At 45.7% G+C, this 18,228-nt stretch overlaps 1 protein-coding gene across 3 annotated transcripts in view; it reads right to left on the bottom strand.

Annotated features, from left to right (window-relative positions):
* LOC147034468 (testis-specific serine/threonine-protein kinase 1-like) overlaps positions 1–11,361 on the bottom strand; it is a 14,280-nt gene extending 2,919 nt beyond the window's left edge. Inside the window, exons 1-4 of one of the 3 annotated variants that reach the window (XM_085883741.1) lie at positions 10,510–11,128; positions 10,167–10,315; positions 8,624–9,043; positions 5,047–5,169 (exon numbers count right to left, since the gene is read on the bottom strand). In XM_085883741.1, the coding sequence (XP_085739867.1) occupies positions 5,047–5,169; positions 8,624–9,043; positions 10,167–10,315; positions 10,510–10,774 (957 nt within the window). In that variant the 5' untranslated portion in view covers positions 10,775–11,128. Of the gene's footprint in view, positions 1–5,046; positions 5,170–8,623; positions 9,048–10,166; positions 10,316–10,439; positions 11,129–11,194 lie in introns of those variants that run through there. The other 2 variants (XM_085883759.1, XM_085883750.1) reach the window with 2 other exon arrangements.
* Positions 11,362–18,228: the final 6,867 nt, after the last annotated feature.

Genomic DNA, 18,228 nt, shown 5'->3' with positions numbered 1-18,228 from the left:
GTTGGCTGCTGAATTAATCGCAGGTGGGGTTGACTCAGCCTGGCATCCTTCTGAGATTGGCAAAATGAGTATCAGTGTGCTGGTGGAGGGGCACAGCATCAGCGGCACAGCCACGCTTCCAAGAAATGACAGCGACCTGCAACCAAGCTGTCATTCGCAAAAACAGACAGCAAGGATCCATCCATTGGGACCACACACTACACAGAGCGTTGGTGCTGCCTAAGCAGTTTCCTTGGCTCCTGGGCACAATCCTGGACGGGTCGCCACTCTGACACAGGATACCAGCAAGCTGGCACTCATTTTGCCGACCTCGGAAGAATGACAGGCAGTCAACCCCACCTGGTATTAATTCAACAGCCAAGTGGGATTTGAACTCAGGATCCGAGGATCCCAAGCCCAACAGCCGGACCATTGAGCCAACACCAGGCATATAACAAGGATGCCCTCTGTTTTGTGTGCAACATAAAAAGAAAGTACAACCACATCAGCGTCCTCAGCATCAATCACAACTGCATCCACGATTCCTGCTTTCCTTATCTGGGAATAGATGAACAAGATGATTGAATCTGCCTCAATGTGCTCGCATTCAAAATCTTCAATTCTTTCTCCAGTGGAAAGGTCCTAACAATTTTGTCTGATTGAATAAACAAAGCCAAAACTTGGATGTTCCTTTGTGAGCTTGTTGAATTCATCTTTGAGAAATTTCTGCAGTCTTTGTTTACTTGCTATAGTGCAGAACAGGTTATGAAAACCCTTGGAGGCTGGAACCTTATCTGATGTCCTCATATACACGTTTCTGGACCCATCCCTAGATGATGGGTTTGTTCCACGTTGCTCATGCTCACAAGCTTTGTGATTTCTACGTCATGGGGTCATTCACAAACACAATTTGGATTGTGTGTTGATGCCTCACAAGAATAATAGAGAACAATTTATTCGCATAAACACTCCATGTGAAGGTTGTCCCGTCTGGTTTGTCGCGGTCTTCCGCAGATGGAGAAGCCTATCGCCACAGGAACCCCATATGGACTAATGCAATGTACCTATCAGGAACTGGATCGATGGGCTGGACGTCTAGCTGAGTTAGCCCTCGACTAATTTTGATTTCTGGACTTTCTTCATGGTGCTGTTAATGTTGAGTACCGGCAGGCACTCGTCTGTCACATGGTATTCCATCAACTGTGCAAGAGTAACTCTCTCTTCAGCCATCTGTGCCAGCCAGATTACTGATGCCATCGCTTGGTTTTCCATGGAATCTGTCATTGTCCCTTTGGTTGGAATTGCATCCCTCCAGGATTGCTGAAACTACACCTTGAACTTCTGTGGATTGTAGCATCAAAGGGTGTATTCACTGAAAACAGGCGATCACTGAAGAACTCACGAACAAGTTCATCAGAAGCAATAACTCCAGATTCCAGAGATCTCAGTCGTGGCTTCTCCGGATCAAATGGATCTCCGGATCGCACTCGAACTCTGTGAGGGAACTATCTCGGTCCTGGGCAGCTTTCTCGTCAATCTTCAGATGATGAGGGGTATTCTCACTGTGAGTCTGAGATGAGATATTCAGCTGTGCCAAGGCATGTAGAGCCATTCTTACCCTGTTCACTGACTTCACGTTCATTGTGGTAGTGAGCAACATCGTTTCATTCCGCAGAATTCTCAGCCAGCCAGCCTTCATCTTGGAACCTTTTTCCTGCCCTGTGAGATGCCCTTTTATGTATTTTCATAACTAACTGAATACAAATAGCAACTTGCAATGTTATTAAATGAAATCTTTGACCTCAACAACATGTATTTTAGACAAAAAGATCGTGAAAATCTGATGTGTAGAAGCAAAGATGTGACATTTTTATTTATCAGAAGTCGTGTGGCGGCCATATTAATTTTGACGTCTCGCTGAGTTAGCCAACATTTTTGTGAGGTTCACCCCAGCTCATTTAATTCAGCACCCTCATGTCAGGTCAGGTATGGGATCATGCGCCAGAGCAGCGTGTTGCTGCGTCCACTTTCCGTTGGTACTCCAGGGGCCTCTGTCTGGCCATCCCCCAGGCAGATGCCTGGCCCATCCCCATCTCCTTGAGATGCCGATCAAGCTGCTGCAACCACGAGGCACGTGGTCAGCCCATTGGCCTCCTCCACTCACGAGGTCCCCTCACTGAGAGAATCTGGTGAGCAGGATCAGCGTCAGGAAAACGAGCCACATGTCCATACAGCCGCAACTGACGCTCAGGGACTATGCAGGTAACAAATCTCATTTGAGTCTCTCTCAGCAACCACTCGTTGGACACAAAATCCGACCAGCAATAGCCAAGGATTCTCCGAAGAGACCTGGTACCAAAGGAATTAAGTCTCCATCTCAGATCCCTGGTCAGAGTTGCAGTCTCACATCCGTAGAGCAAGACTGGAAGCACGAAGGACCTGAAGACTTGGACTTTCATCCTTCCGCACAGGTACCGGCAGCGCCACACCCCATCATTCAGTGAATCCATGACTCCCCAGGCCCGACCCAGATGTCTATTGACTCCTGCCTCACAGCCAGCAGGGACATGAATATCACTGCCAAGATAAGTGAATCTCTCTGTGACCTCAACATCCTCACCACAAACAGGTACAGACAGGACAGCATCAATATATCATTGAAAGCCTGGATCTCAGTTTTGACCCAGGAAACCCATAATTCCAGCAACCCTGACTCCTCATTCAGCACCTCGAGGGCCCCCAAAAGGATATCTAAAGTCTCCGCAAAGATGACTGCATCATCTGCGAAATCAAGGTCAGAGATCATGACATTCCCAAAGGATGCATCCAGCTTGATCTCTCCAACCTCCTCCCCAGATTCCAGTCCATACAAGTGCTGAAAAGTGTGGGGGCCAGTACACACCCCTGATGAACTCCAACAACAACTGGAAATAAGTCGGAGATGGAACCACCACATCTCACAGCACTCTCAGTACCAGAGTAGAGTTCAGACATCAGTTTGATCAGTTTTGGTGGCACCCCACGAAGACCAAGAATCCTCCAGAGGGCATCCCAATTCACTGAATCAAACGCTTTACAGAGATCAACATTGGCTGCAAGCAGCCCTTGCCAAAACTCTGGTCTGCATTCGGTGAGGACCCGAAGGGCAAGGATATGGTCAATCGTTGACCTCTTTGGTGTAAAGCCTGACTGCTCTGGACGCTGGTGCTCAAGCAGATGGTGGCGAACCCTCTCAAGAATTATCTAAGCAAAGACCTTGCCCGGCACTGAGAGCAGCATCACCCCTCGGTAGTTGTTGCGGTCCTGACGATCACCCTTCGTTTTCCAGAGAGGGACAACATGGCCCCTCTTCCATTACGTTGGGATGATACCTGTGTTCCAGGCAGAGCACAAAACTGCATGCAACGACACGAGTACAGCATTTCCACCAGCCTTGAGAAGTTCAGCATGGATGCCACAGATCCCTGGAGCTTTACCCCATTTCAAGCGGTTCACAACAGCCTGTGTTTCCACAAACGAAGGTGGATCACAGTTGATTGGAGGCTCAGCAATATGGATTGTAACACCCCTGACGTCCAACTTGACAGCTGGTGGATCAGCCTGGTACAGGCCCAGCAGGCCTTCACTTCAGACTCATCTGTCAAGAGCCCACCACCGTTTGCTCTAACTGCAGTGCACCGAGGGGTGGGCTTGGAGGAACGCAATGCGCGAATTCCCCTGGAAGCAGTATGAGCATCACTTGACCACAGCTGATGCTCTACCCCCTCATAGATTCCTCACATATAGGCCTCCTTATCAGCCATCAGCACACATAGTTTTATGCCTCAACCCCCTGAACAGCTTAACTCTGCCATTTTCTTTGCATTTTGTGTTTTGCGGAACGAAGGGTTTTACGCTGGCCGGAGTGCAAATCCTTCTACAAACCTAAATAAAAGTAGTAACCCAAATGCAGGAGGATGTCCGCAGACACAGTTGGGCACTAGCTATGGATGGCCATTGGCCCACAAGGAGCTCCTCCGCCCTCCTCCACCCTGTTCTGGCAGGAACATGCACCCTCAAATTATGTAAAATCAACCTTCAGACCTTATGTTGGACCAAACTGTCACAGGACCCTATTCTCAGAACCCTCCTATTGAGTTGTGTCCAAAGTCCATTCATTTAGGTCGTGCAACCTTATCCATCACTGTCTTTTACTCAGACGGTTACCTTAATCATTCTAAACATTATAGAGTTTTCCACCCTTTCATACCAAAACCTCTCCAAACAGCAGATCCACAACATTAAGTGTCCGAAGGTCGTACCACTGGTTAAGTACTTGGAACATGACATTTGACACCAGCAAGTCACATGCTCTCAGCCTCTTTCATTATCTCACCATGACGGATCGGCTGTTAAACTATACAATCCACTTGCTTGGATAGTCACTGGAAGAGTTGCAGTCCCTGGAGTATAATGTATAACTTTCGGGGCAGGATCTTATCACCAAACTGATACCAAAGGCTAGTCACTGTTTGGGTATTCTCCATAGAGCTCAGGCATTCCTGAGTTCCACCAAGCTGAGCATGATGTCCCAGGTTTCCAAATGGCTCTCCATGGAGTATTGCTCCCCACTCTGGGCTGGTGCTCCTGCTTCCCCAGTTGCGTCTCTTGAGGCGGTCGAAAATGCCTTCCACGCCATTGCAATCTCAAGACAAAGTGGATTCCCTGGAACTCTTTCTCCCACCAGCAGCAAGTTGTTCAGGCAGGAATTTATTATTTGTTCAGGGTGACCGGCGATAGCTCGCCAACTCTTCGTGAAAGATACCATGGTAGCATTAAAGGCCTATCAACTAATGCTGGCAGATAGGAAGCCCGGTTTAACGTCCATCCGAGGAACGGCACACACATTGTTGCCTCGTCCTGCCGGCGAGGCACCAGGATGACAGTTTATAGCTGAGCCCGAGATTTGAACCTTGAATAGACCGCTCAGTTCGTCTGGCCTATCCTACCAACCCACCAGGATGATGGAGTATAAATTTGTACAACTCTCAATATTGGATGACTACGTCCTCTGTAATAATTACAAACCTTCTGCAGACGAAGCATAGTTTTGGGTTTTGAACCATTGTAGGGCATGAAGCCACAGACCATGATGAAGAGGACTACTCCCATGCTCCATGCATCAGACATTTTCGGGTCATATGGAATGCCCTGGAGGATGAACGATAAAACGTTAGGTATTAATTACATCAAGCACGGTACTCATCAATACATCTCGAATGCATAATGAACATAGACTTAAGAAAATCATTTTTGGTTGCAGTGACTCAAAAATGCGTGGCAGTTGTCTACATGGAATTGCTTTGTTTGAAAGTCCAACACGCCGCAATCAGACGAGCAACAATCCATACGTTGCGTGTTTAACTAGAACTCGGTAGGGCACATAACTCTCACCTTGTGCGCTCATTCGGACCAAAAATTCCATCGTTAACTGAACATACGACTATTATGGCCCACATACCCGTATTATGTCACATACATTGTCATAATCCTTAGCTTTATTGATTATGAGGATATTTAATGACCACTTTTGTGCACATTAAGGCTAAATTGCGTCAACGAAGGTGAACATGAAGAAAAAAATTCTAACTATATTCCGTATGGTGAGTCCGATCATATGTATGAAGTTTTGCATCGATTTGTTTGGCAGTTCTGAAGATTTTTTTTTATTATTTATTTAAATGTTTTTATTTTCTATCCAATATGGCCACCAGACCACGTGACCGATGATGTCAAAAATCTTATTTGTATGAACATATGAAAATATGAACAGAAGGGGTTGGATGCAAGGAGGGTGGCCAAAAAGTTTGGAGGAGAGAAGAGTAAGCGAAGGAGAGGAAGGGAGTTCATGGAGCTTCCAGGATGGAAGAAGGATCAAAATTTCCTCCTGTTTTTGTTGAATCGTTAAAAGTACATGTTTCAATTGAAGATGTCCTCAAACATGGACTTGAACCTTGTTACATTAATTTGGGTCCAGTAGCTCATCGAGCATGAGCGATTGGCACAGCTTTTGTTCCAACCAGTTTGGCCACTCGGCCTAACTTCGGATCCCGATCCGTTCTGCCTTGACCTTGAAGATCGTTGTGGCTCCAACGTTGGCCTTTATATAGGTAAACACACCTGGCAATGTCCATCTCCTGACTGGCCAAGTTTTAGGGCAGGCATTTGGCTGGGGTGATGATACGCAATGGTCTCCATTTTGTAAGGTATGCAGTGTACACCTTGGGACCTTATAAGTCCACCAGGCTTAACATCCCCTCCAAAATATGGTGCGCTTTGTGATCCAACGTCCTGCTTGCGAAACATCAATCTGCCAATTTATAGTCCGTTTCGGAATCGAACCCAAACGAGACGTCTCCGAGGCGGTGTGCTGTCGCTGAGCTACATCAACCTCGACATCCGTCGAACCATCGGATTCTTCAGCTGAAGCAGGTGACAGGTGCATCGTGGGTCGCTCATTTGCTGAACTATATGTGAGATTGTTATGAGCTGCCACCTTGAAGACGATTTCACAGGATAAAGAAGGGATAAAGTCATGGAGGTGAACAGAAGGTTTAGACTTAGAGAAGTTAAAACAAAGTTGAGTAACGTGTCATTGGTACGAGATTTATTTGAGGGTTATGGTGGAAGGTCGTGTGCACAATTCAAGAATGTATCAATAGTTGTGATAGATTAGTGGCCACTGGTAATATATAACTGCAGTATATATAATGTGTGTGTGTCCTTTCCTTTAAAAAAAATAAAAAAAATACAATTACATATCTCTGAGCCAATCGCCCCAAAAATTGCTATGTCACATTATTTTCACACATAGGTCAACATCACAACAAAAACTTTTAAATCTTCATCAAGTTTAAGTTAAAACAAGAAATAACAGCATTTTGGCTGATTGAACGTCATATGTCGGGAGTCCCCGTCTACAGGCGAGAGGGGAGAGGCTTGGCTTTCACCTTCACACTCCCTGATTGATTAATTATCTGTTGGGAATCAAACCAATCGCTTGAAAACATTTATATTCCGAATGCAAAATGGAAAGTACCGGTAATATACAAATGATCCAATGCATGTAAGTAGTCGTCGCACGATCCTATAGGACCTCGAGCAAGGAAATGAGGCCATTTGGCCCATCATTGCTTTGTTGCACTCGCAGGTTAATTTTTTTCCTGCAGTTTCAAGCATCATTACTATTGATGATTCACGAAAGTTTAAATAACCCGTCTTGTCCATAAATCATGACATGCTCGATAAAGAATTTCGTGGACATCGGCGTACTTTACTGTCGAATACGAAATCTTCGTCTTCTTTTGTACGCAGCACAAGGCTGCGGGGTAGCCTCATTGACTGAGGGCGTGGCTGTGCCGCTGTGATGCAATGCCCTCTCTCGGTTAGGGCAGGAAATTGTTGGAATATGTTCAGGGTACTGACAATAGCTCACCTACTCTTTGCGGAAGGACACGAAAGGTCTCACAGCGTCCACCAGCTAATGTCGGCAGATGGGACATCCAGGTTAACGTCAATTCCGAGGAGATGGCACACACATTGATGAAACACCAGGATGACCGTTTTGATTGTTTTGGCCGAGATTCAAACCGAGGCTAGACAGCTTCGAGGTGAGTGTGTATACTTCTCAGGAGGAGAATTATCCCGACCGGATAAGGATGGATTCTTTGCTCCTGGTTTATGGAATTTGAACTCGGGGTCTTCACATCATCAACCAGAACCAGGGGTTCATATGGCAACACCAATATGTCAAACCTGCTTTGTCCCAAAAGTCACCTCGGGATTTAGAAATTAAATAACATTTCTGTTTTTTAAATAATTTGTTTTTTCTTTTCTTTTCAGAATTTACATTAACATTTGGAAATTCCCCATGGAAAAATTCACAACTGAACAAAGAACCAAAATCGTGGAATTTTATTTTAAATTTCATCGATCGATTATAATTATCCTCACCCAAAGAGCATGGACACCGAATAATTTCACGAAATTCAGAAATTTCTTGGCCGTCACGTTCTCCTGATTATTTTCTTTGGGGTTACCTGAAGGAGCTTGTATACATCAATAAGCCCCACACAATTCAGCAGCTCAAGGACAACATCTGTGCAGAAATTCGAGGGCTGCAGCCAGTTATTGTCCGCTGTTGTGGAAAATGCTGTCGAAAGAGCCCGTGTCTGCGAAGCCGAAAATGGAGGACATCTCAGCTGCATTATTTTTCATATATAAAGAAAATTTATCTCCATTTTGTAACTTTTCTTTTGGTATAAAAATAATCATAAATTATTTTTTTAAAAATCAGAAATGTTATTTAGTTTCTAAATCCCTCGGTGACTTTTGGGACACCCTGTACTTGACCCACGCAGCATTGCTTGAACCCCTCCTCCTACTTACTGAATCCTTTTTTTTTTGGTTTTCTCCTGAAAAACGACGACCATTGCTCATCCCCATCGAATGAAGTCGTTTCGCTCCTGTCGATTCACCTCGCAAGGTGTTGCATCGTCATCGGCGTACTTAATCCCAATGTAAAACGCCGTCGTTTTCAAGTGGCACCGCTGGAAGTAACTTCACGCCACCCTCGAGCGAGTACACCTGCGTGGAAAATGCTCACCTGCGTTACCTCCGGCGCGGCGTACTCTTTCGATCCACAGAACGTTTTGCTGTATTTGATGTTTCCAACTGCGTCGGTATCACATTGCCTGGAGAATCCAAAGTCGCACAACTTCACGTTGAAGTCCTTGTCGAGAAGGACGTTTTCACACTTCAGATCCCGGTGCGCGATGTTCAGGTCGTGGCAGTAGTTTAGAGCGAGACACATTTGCTTAAATATTCGTTTTGCCACTTCGTCGGACAGGTGTTGTCTTTTCTTGATGAAGTCCAGTAAATCGTGCGGTGCGAGCTCCATGACAATGTAAACCTTCTCCTGCATGTTCTCAAATACTTCATACGTGTGAATAATATTTGGGTGTCGAAGCATTGACAGGATATGAAGTTCCCGAGGAAAGAATTTCTGAAGGAAAACTTGCGGAGCCTTCCTGTGAAGCAAACACGACAAGGTCATCATTAGATGCTGCACCTGTGAAGGACCGGGACAGCGGGACATCAATGCGTTGACACGGTGAACAGGAAGAAGTAAAAGAAGGACATTGATGAACAAAAGGAGGAGGATATGTGGACATCAAGAAAATATTTTGTACCGTTTTGGTCACCACGTACCTGGAGATAGAGAGGGTTCGGTGTAGCGACCAGACTCATTTCGGGCCGAGATACATGAAGCTACGAGGAGCGGCTGAAGGTGACGTGACTATTCCTTACGGAGGAGGTGGTTATGAGGGGATCTAATGGAGATGTTTAAGATAATGAACGGTATGGAAGGAATAAGTGCAGAAGAGTTATTCAGCAAAATGGACAGTGATAGGGACCGGGGGACACAGCCTGCAAGTAAAGACGAGGAGAGTTGGGAATGTAGGGGGTCTTTCACTCAGAGAGTAGTTGATGCATGGATTGGTTTCAATAGACAGGTAATGGCAGCAAAAATAGTGGAAAAGTTTACAGTTTAGTTGGATGGGTATCTGGAAGCATTGGGGATACAGGGGAACATGGATCACGGCAGGAATGGTAGGTAGTTCAGGTGTGTATCTGTGATTGTATACCTGTGTAGTGATTGTGATGCCTGTGAGAGGGTCTTGCCAAAAGATGAAGGTGCTGTCGGTATTTGTTCATTCCTTACCTGAGAACCACCTCTATCCCACTTCGTGTGTGTGTGTGTGTGTGTGTGTGTGTGTGTGTGTGTGTGTGTGTGTGTGTGTGTGTGTGTGTGTGTGTGTGTGTGTGTGTGTGTGTGTGTGTGTGTGTGTCACACCTTCACTTAATGGTCACCTATGGGAGCGGCCTCGGTCAGTCCCGTCACCTGTGTTACCGAGAGGTTGTGGGGGGGACGAATGATTACAAATACGAATAAAAAGGCGCCAAAAGAGAGATAAAAGGCGCGAGCGTCATCGTCGCACGTCGTCTCGTTCTTCCACCCCCTTGTTGCGTCCACCGGTCCCCAGTCAGTGCCCTGCGTGTCTTCCATGAGCCTCGACCCGGCCTGTGTACCCGAAGGAATGCATAAGATGGAGGAAGACCCGTTCACGCGGTGACAGCCGACAGACTTGCCTGCGGTTCACGACCTTCACCGCCACCGTTTGATTGAGGGTCGACGAGAAGGCACGCTTGACCTTCCCAAAGGCGCCCTCACCCACAATCCCTTGCACGATGTAACCCCTCCTCTTGAGGACGTCACGATCTGACATGTCGCCGTCTGAACGAACAAACACAATGAAAATTGATCATGGGTCACGGACATGAGGTTATTTATGTTGAGGCTCATATAAATCAACGACATCATGAGCGGCAGACATTTACTCGTAACGTGTAGTTCCAACCTGAAGTTTGTGCCCAGGTACGTTCAGCTCAATGTTCTCCTCGTCGTGCTTTTTGTTCCAACAAACTCACCTGCATTGTGACGCGGTGGATCGCGAGCAGTCGTTTGTGACGTCACGGCGGTGACGTACGAAACACGACGCGTTCCATTACATGTCGCTTTTTTTTTTTTTTTTTTTTTTTGTATACCTTGGTCGAGGCTCGTATGAGAGCTAACACACAACTCACAGCAAGGAGGCATGAGACAAGAGGGGTGGGAGTGGAAGGGACAAAACATTGGGGAACAGACACAGGTGAACTGTGGAAGGGAGAGGGATGGGGATGGGACGGGGAACATGGCGAGGAGAAGATGGACATTACAGGGACTTTCAGGAAGGAAAGCAGGAGAATTGAAGGAAGTGGGCTTGGGTGGATTATCGGGGGTAGAAAAGATCGAGGATTTGGATGGGGGAAGATAAGAGGTGGTGGTGAACAGCTGTTTTGAAAGCCTGGAGGGAAGAATGGGAAAGAATAGAGTGAGGAAGTTTATTCCAAAGGCGGGAAAAAAGAGGAATGAAAGAGTGAAGATGCTTTTTACACAGTGACCGGTAATGGGGAAAAAAAAAGCTGCTTCGAGTTCCCTTTCTTGTCCGAAACGTCCGCAGTTCGTTTGTTTGTTTGTTTGTCTGCGCTTTTTGTCGTCAGGTACGAAATCAAATTGGGTTAATTTACGATTTCCGGTGTGCAGATTCGGCACAGGCTTGATGGGCCGACTAACCTCCTGCTCGCTGTGGCCTTCTCCAACAGGATTGCACCTCGTAAGATGAATCTTTCCGTGGTTAATGAGAGCACCCCGAAGTTGTGCATGTTTAAGTTTCGTTTGATTCCATTGAGTTTTGAAGAAAAAAAAGAAAAAACGCCCATCTTGGCATTTTCTTCCTTTGTCGTGACGGCAGGTGCGATTGTAAATATCCCATAGGATATAACCACAGTGTGTTATACATGAACATAAGCAGTACGCATGTTTCCAATTAATATACTGAACCAGGGTTAAATTTTATTTTCGGGAGCGATCGAGACAGCAGTCTGCTGCTTATACACTGCCCAAATAAAAGAATGCGTCAGAAGAACCTGTTCACGCTCGGAATAACATCGCCCGTTGAGTGAATACTCTCACATGATATTAACGATCATAAAAAATAATAACATGACCCCCCCCCCTCCTGTCGGCTCCTATAGGGAGCGGGTTCTTCTACGACAAAGTATATATTCTTTCCAACCAATCACTCATTGACAGACTCACCGATGTAAATGTTTAGCACTTTGTCGGTGCGAAAGCTGAAATTGTGCATTCAGATGCAAATCGAACCAATATCTCAGGGAAAAACAAACAAACAAGCAAAACAGTGGAAAATTTTCTGCAAACTAAAACATCCAAAAATATTATAATAAGTCGGCCGGTGCAGCCTCTGTCTGCTCATGGTGGATCACGTAACCCAAAACGACACGGTTTACACGAGAACTGGTTGCTCGGCAACGCCAACACATCTCTTCCGCCTCATATTTTATCACTTTTGCCATATTTACTTAAAACAAGCTCAAATGAGCTAAGATCCTCGTCCTCTTGATGATGACGTCATAAACGAATATGACGTCATTTTGATGTATCAGGTTTGCGATAAATTATCTGTGCTAATGCCCGGCTTGATTCCCGCAAACAAAATTCAAACAGCTTGCCTAGTTTCGGAGATAATGGTATAGGCGATTTCCATTAGCGGCGATATTATTACGTCAAATTTTTTTTTCTCGGAAGAATTTCCAAAATCGGAGATGGTTACTGCCTGCACGTGGGCTTTCTGCATATACATGGCAAGTTTCACGAAGATCCGATGAAAACTCTGGGTTGTGAAACAAAAAATGTCAAAAAATAAGAACGACGTCATAAAAATTGATATGACGTCATAGTGAAGTATCATTTGTGCGGTAATTCATCTCTGCTGCTGCTCTGTGTCGATTCCCACAAACAGAATTCAAAAAGCTTACCTATTTTTGGAGATAATTTTTAGGCGATTTCCATTAGCAGAGATATTTTGACGTCATAACTTTTTTTTCTCGGAGGAATTTTCAAAATCGGAGATGGTTACTGTCTGCACAGGGTATTTTTACATATAGATGCCAAGTTTCAGGAAGTTTCGATGAAAACTGTCGGTTGTGAAACAAAAAAGTCCACAAGAAGAAGATGAAGAACAACAACATGAGTAAGACTTGGAGATCCTCAACGAGGATCTAACAAGCTCAAATGAGCTAAGATCCTCGTCCTCTTAATGATGACGTCATAAAAACGAATATGACGTCATTGTGATGCATCAGGTTTGCGATAAATTTATCTGTGCTAATGCCCTGTTCGATTCCCGCAAACAGAATTCAAAAAGCTTGCCTCGTTTCAGAGATAATTTTAGGCGATTTCTATTAGCGGAGATATTTTGACGTCATAACTTTTTTTCTAGGAGGAATTTTCAAAATCGGAGATGATTACTGTCTGCGCAGGGAATTTTTACATATATACGCCAAGTTTGAGGAAGTTTCGATGAAAACTGGAGGCTGTGAAACAAAAAGTCCACAAGAACAACAACGTGAGTAAGACTTGGAGATCCTCCATGAGGATCTAAAAACTACTCTAACTGTAAACTTGTCGTTGTTTCATTTATTTCCAGAGAACAGCTGTGTAGTTGTGATTTCATGAGGAATGACATGAGCCTGCCAATTGCATGATTGTTAGTTTGACCGTGTCGCTGTGCAGGGTGACCCGACGTGCGAGAAGTACCGCAGGGACCATGTGGACCGGGTTCTCGTTTCATATTTTCACAGCCACCCGTTTCTCCTTTCTCACAACACCTGTATTAATGGGTGACGATGCAAGACCCCACCATTCTCATGGAGTTACCAACTGTTTGTTGTTTGTTGAACAATGTGATCATGATGTGCCCTGGCCCAGCAAAGAGCCCTGATTTTTTTTGTGTGTGTACAAAGTCTGGGCTTGTGGAAGAGCGAGTACGCTGAACGGATCAGGAGGTAACAGACAAAAACAGGACGAAAAACACATGCATGCACGGGACGGACAAGTTGGACGCAGAAGAAAACTCCGAGTAGGAAAAACTCATAAATTGGAAGGAAGAGGAATTTGGGATGGGGATGACGAGGGAAGAAAATATCATGGTTTTGGATTGGGGACGATCTGAGATGGTGGTGGTGCACAGCTGCCTTGAAGACCTCGATGGGGAGATTGAGATTGAAGACGATGTGCCAGTTCATTCCACAGGTGGGGGGGGGGAGATGACCAAATGAGTGGAGGTGAGCAGTGATCCTGGGTTTTGGCACTTTAGACAGAAGGGGGTTGATGGTGGACCATGTGTGTCCTGCAGAAAGCTGAAGGGGAGGAGGTAGTGGGGAGAAAAGCATGAGGAGAGCAGAGGGTGCAGGTGCGAGACCAGAAAGGAGGCGGTAGAAGACAGAGAGACTACCAACCCGTCTGTGATGGGAAAGGGATAGGCCCATAGACCCGGCTTAAATGCGAGAATTTCTAATAATCTTGAAGGCCTTGGTTTCCATGCCGTCAGGGTGAGCAAGGTGTGATGCAGGGGTTCCAGCCCAAAGGGAAGAGCAGCACTCCATCAAGCTGCAGATGAAAGTCTTGGCGGTGGATAGGAGTTCAGGTGTGCCAAGGAAGGACTATATATGACGGAGGATGCCCGGTCGGCGGATGGCTTTGGAGGCCAACTTTAAAATGTGATTTGCCCAATAAAGATCATGGCTGATAGTGAGACCCAGGAGTTTTATTGACTGAACTCCGCAAGAGGATTGCTAAGAAAGTAGATCGGAGGGTTTGTCAGACTGTCCTTTTCGAGAGAGACAGTGAGAGCGTGAGATTTGTCGGGATTGAAACACATTATTCCAAGTGTTTGACCAGTTTGTGATTTGTTTTTTTTCAAGGTCTGAAGAGAGGGAAGATGCTGCAGCTTGCCGACCTAAGGACGGCGGGCGTCACAGCAGAGGGTGCAGTCATCAGCAAATAGATAAAGAGGATTTTCCACTGACTCAATGAGATCATTGATGAAGATCAGGAATAGGACTGGACCCACTACACTGCCTTGGGGCACTCCAGTCTTGACGGGGAGAGGAGATGAAAGGATTCCGTTGAGTGCCACACGTTGGCTACGAGAGTAGATGAAGTCAGGAAGCCATGTGTGGAGTTGGCCTTGGATGCCATAAGAATAAAGTTTGGAGAGTAAGACGGGATGCCAGACTGTATCAAAAGCCGCACAACACACGTCCAGAGAGACGGCACTGATCTGATATTCATGTCTGATATTGAAGAACTCCATCCATTGCTGGGAGAGTAGGAGCAGCATGTCCAAGGTGGAGTGACTTGGTCTGAATCCGAATCGGTGATCTGAGATGAGGTTGTTGGACAAAATAAATGATTTCATATCAACTGCAATGATGAATTCCATGACCTTACTGATGATTGGAAGTAAGCTGATGGGTCTTTAGTTGAGGGGATCAGTTTTTGAATCTTTTTTATGTGATGCAGTGATGTTGGTGGATTTCCAAGCAAATAGAAGATGACCGAGTGCAAATGATATCTGAGTGAAAAGGCAGAGAGAGGATGTGCAAGAGTGGCAGATGGGTTTTAGGACAAGTGAGCTGACGGCGTCCGGTCCAGTTCCAGAGTCAGAGTCGAGGAGGGAAGAGGCTGCAGCCTTTTCTCCATCTTCTCAGGTGCACCTTCTCGACCTTCTCAAGAGAACCTTCTCCACCTTCTTAGGTGCAAAATCCAGAGAGTCCAGGGGCAGTTAGGTATAACTGGGAAGGATCGGTACAGAGAGAGTAAGGGGCTGGGGACACAAGATTTGGAAGCAAACACAGAATTGAGGTGTTTGGCCTTTTCACGAGTATCAGCAGCTGTGGTTCCATTTGAAGAGAAGGAAGGGATGGAAAGGGGAGAATACATCAGGGACAGACTTAACAAGGCACCACCAGGTTTCAGAGGAGGGAGACAAGTTTGAAAGTTCATTCTTGAAGTGGGACAGATATTGTTGTCCTGAGAGTAGACACACACTTGTTGCAGACTTTTTGGAATGATCTGAGATTGCTTTTGGTTGGATTTGCTTTCCAGGAAGAGAAGACAAGTTGTTTCAGAGCAACGACCTCACCACAGGATTCAGTGTACCATTGGCGGGAAGAGGGGGAGGATAATTGAAGACGAGACAGAGACAGAGACAGAGACAGAGACAGAGACAGAGACAGAGACAGAGACAGAGACAGAGACAGAGACAGAGACAGAGACAGAGACAGAGACAGAGAGAGAGAGAGAGAGAGAGAGAGAGAGAGAGAGAGAGAGAGAGAGAGAGAGAGAGAGAGAGAGAGAGAGAGAGACAGAGACAGAGAGAGAGAGAGAGAGAGAGAGAGAGAGAGAGAGAGAGAGAGAGAGAGAGAGAGAGAGAGAGAGAGAGAGGTTCTGTGTAAGAATCCCCAGGGTGAGTTAATATCAGGGGCAGTAGATATGGGAGACCAGTCTTGAAGAGAGATGGCTGCTTGCAGTCCCTGCCAATCTGCTTGAGTGAAATGCCAGACTTGCTGGCGTTGATGTAGCTCTCTGAGATATGGCTAGATGAACCAATTGGAGCAGAGGAAGACCAAGAGATATTTGCAGAGAAGTTTGTCATCACCATGTCCAGATGGGGAGGTTTGCCTTTGGGAGAAAACATGGGTTGGAAAGTTCACAGAACAGTCAAAGAAGTTCGGGCCTATGAAGTCACAGAAGTCCTTTGCTGAAGTGTCATTGCTGGTGAGATAGGTACCAACACCCAGCCAATACGTGACTTTTGAAATGAAGTAATCCACCCCAGAATGCTTGGCGTGCACGCGTAGAAATCCTAAGCAACCGCGGTCATCGGGGCAGGGAATGTGTATCGGGTGGTTGTAAGTTGAACCCTGTTGTCAGAGAGAGAGAGAGAGAGAGAGAGAGGGGGGGGGGGTAGATGGAGTTGTCATTGTTTAAAGGATAGCATAACACACAGACAAACATGAGGTGGGAGAGGAGGGGAAGTTGCAGTCAAAGGTAATCTTTGGGGTTTTGGGGTGGAAGATCAGTACACGGGCAGTGAGAAATTGAGTTGTTGTTGTGAAGTGCAAATTCTCCACCAGAGCCAGGTTCAGGCCCTTCAAATCAGAGGAGACACGAGCCAGGGAGAGCCACTGAGGATTCAGGGTTGGCCTGTGGGCGGAAGGATTCTGTTAAACAGATGATGTCCAGTTTGTCAGTAGTGGCCTGGATTGAGAGATCTGTCAGGTTGGAGCGGAGGCCTCGGAGGCACGGAGAAAGGTCCTGCTGTAGGAACGGGAGGCAGAATGACTGACCATGTGCGTAGGTGAGAGACAGTTTTGCAAAATATGCCTTGTGAAGAAGAAGAATGCGAGGAATAAGCCGTAACGAAGATGAACACACTGGATACTCATGACAGAGACGCTTCTTCAGGGGATGAGAAGGAAGGTTATCGCGGTCATTCCTTTTTATGGTGCTCACACATATTATTTGAAACATTCATTCCATTGTGACATCATTAGACATTGTTATTGACTGGTCGTGAGCCCTACGTCACATGATGTATTGCCAGCAGTCCCCAAAAACGTACTGATTTTTGGGGTCTTCAAGGTTTTTTGGGTGTTTTTAATGTAAAACATTGCCATTACAGACATCCTCATTTTGTAATTTTAAAATTTCACTAAAACTTCTGAATTTGTCTAAAGTCATTCGTCAAACGTGCAAAACTCTACCAATATATGGTTTTATTCTTTTCAATCAACTTTGTGGTTTCTGAATAATTTTCTCTGATCCAGGATATCCCTGATCTGATTATTATTGCTCTGATCCAGGAAAATAGAGGTCGTGTTTAACTTTCTTCCATGTGTGTGTATATCAATAAAAAAGGTGTGCAATTGTTGGATTAAGTAGTGCATGGTGAGCATCTCTTTTACAGAACTTTTTGAACTCGTCCCATTCACATGAGACCTTACCACAATAGGCACTGCAAACAAAATTCAGAAACCCAAAGATGTTTAACATTGTTCAAAGTCTCGAGGTCTTTGCTTTGATACTCAGGTATTAAAGGGGGCAATTTGGTGAAAACACTTGGGAAGAACACTTGGAATATGTCTTTCAATCCCGATGAGTGCCACTCTCTCACTATCTCTCAATCCGAAAGGACGGTCTGGCAAACCCTCCTATCTACTTTCTTAAAAAAATCCTCTTGAGGAACTTCAGTCACTCAAGCTCCTGGGTCTCACTATCAGCCACGATCTTTCTTGGGCAAACCACATTTCAAAGTTAGCCTCCGAAGCCAGTCGTCGACTGGGCCATCCTCCGTCATACAAAGTCCTTCCTTGGCACACCTGAACTCCTATCCACCCACAAGGCCTCGATCTGCAGATTCATGGAGTTCACCACCATCTCAGATCCAAAACAATGGTGGTTTCAAACCCTTTTAACTCCAAGCACATCTCTTTCCCAAATTCCCAGTTTTTCCGTCCTGAGAGTTTGTTTCTGTATCCACCTTGTCCACCCGATGCATCCTCCCCTACCACTCATTCCTCCTCCATTCATTTTTTGGCCAAGTCCTTCAACCCTGCTATTGGTGTCCCCCCCCCCCACCTCTCTTTCTGCTGTTCCTTTTGTTTTGTTACGTCCTGATCCGTTCTGTGATCTTACTTCTCAACGAGCCTCGACTTTGTATAAAATAAATGTATATATAT

This window comes from Eptatretus burgeri, chromosome 1 (assembly GCF_056783735.1).
Source record: "Eptatretus burgeri isolate ZD-2024b chromosome 1, Ebu_testis_v1, whole genome shotgun sequence".
In the NCBI taxonomy this organism is placed as follows: Eukaryota; Metazoa; Chordata; class Myxini; order Myxiniformes; family Myxinidae; genus Eptatretus; species Eptatretus burgeri.
This window is presented reverse-complemented; position numbering and strand designations above follow the sequence as displayed.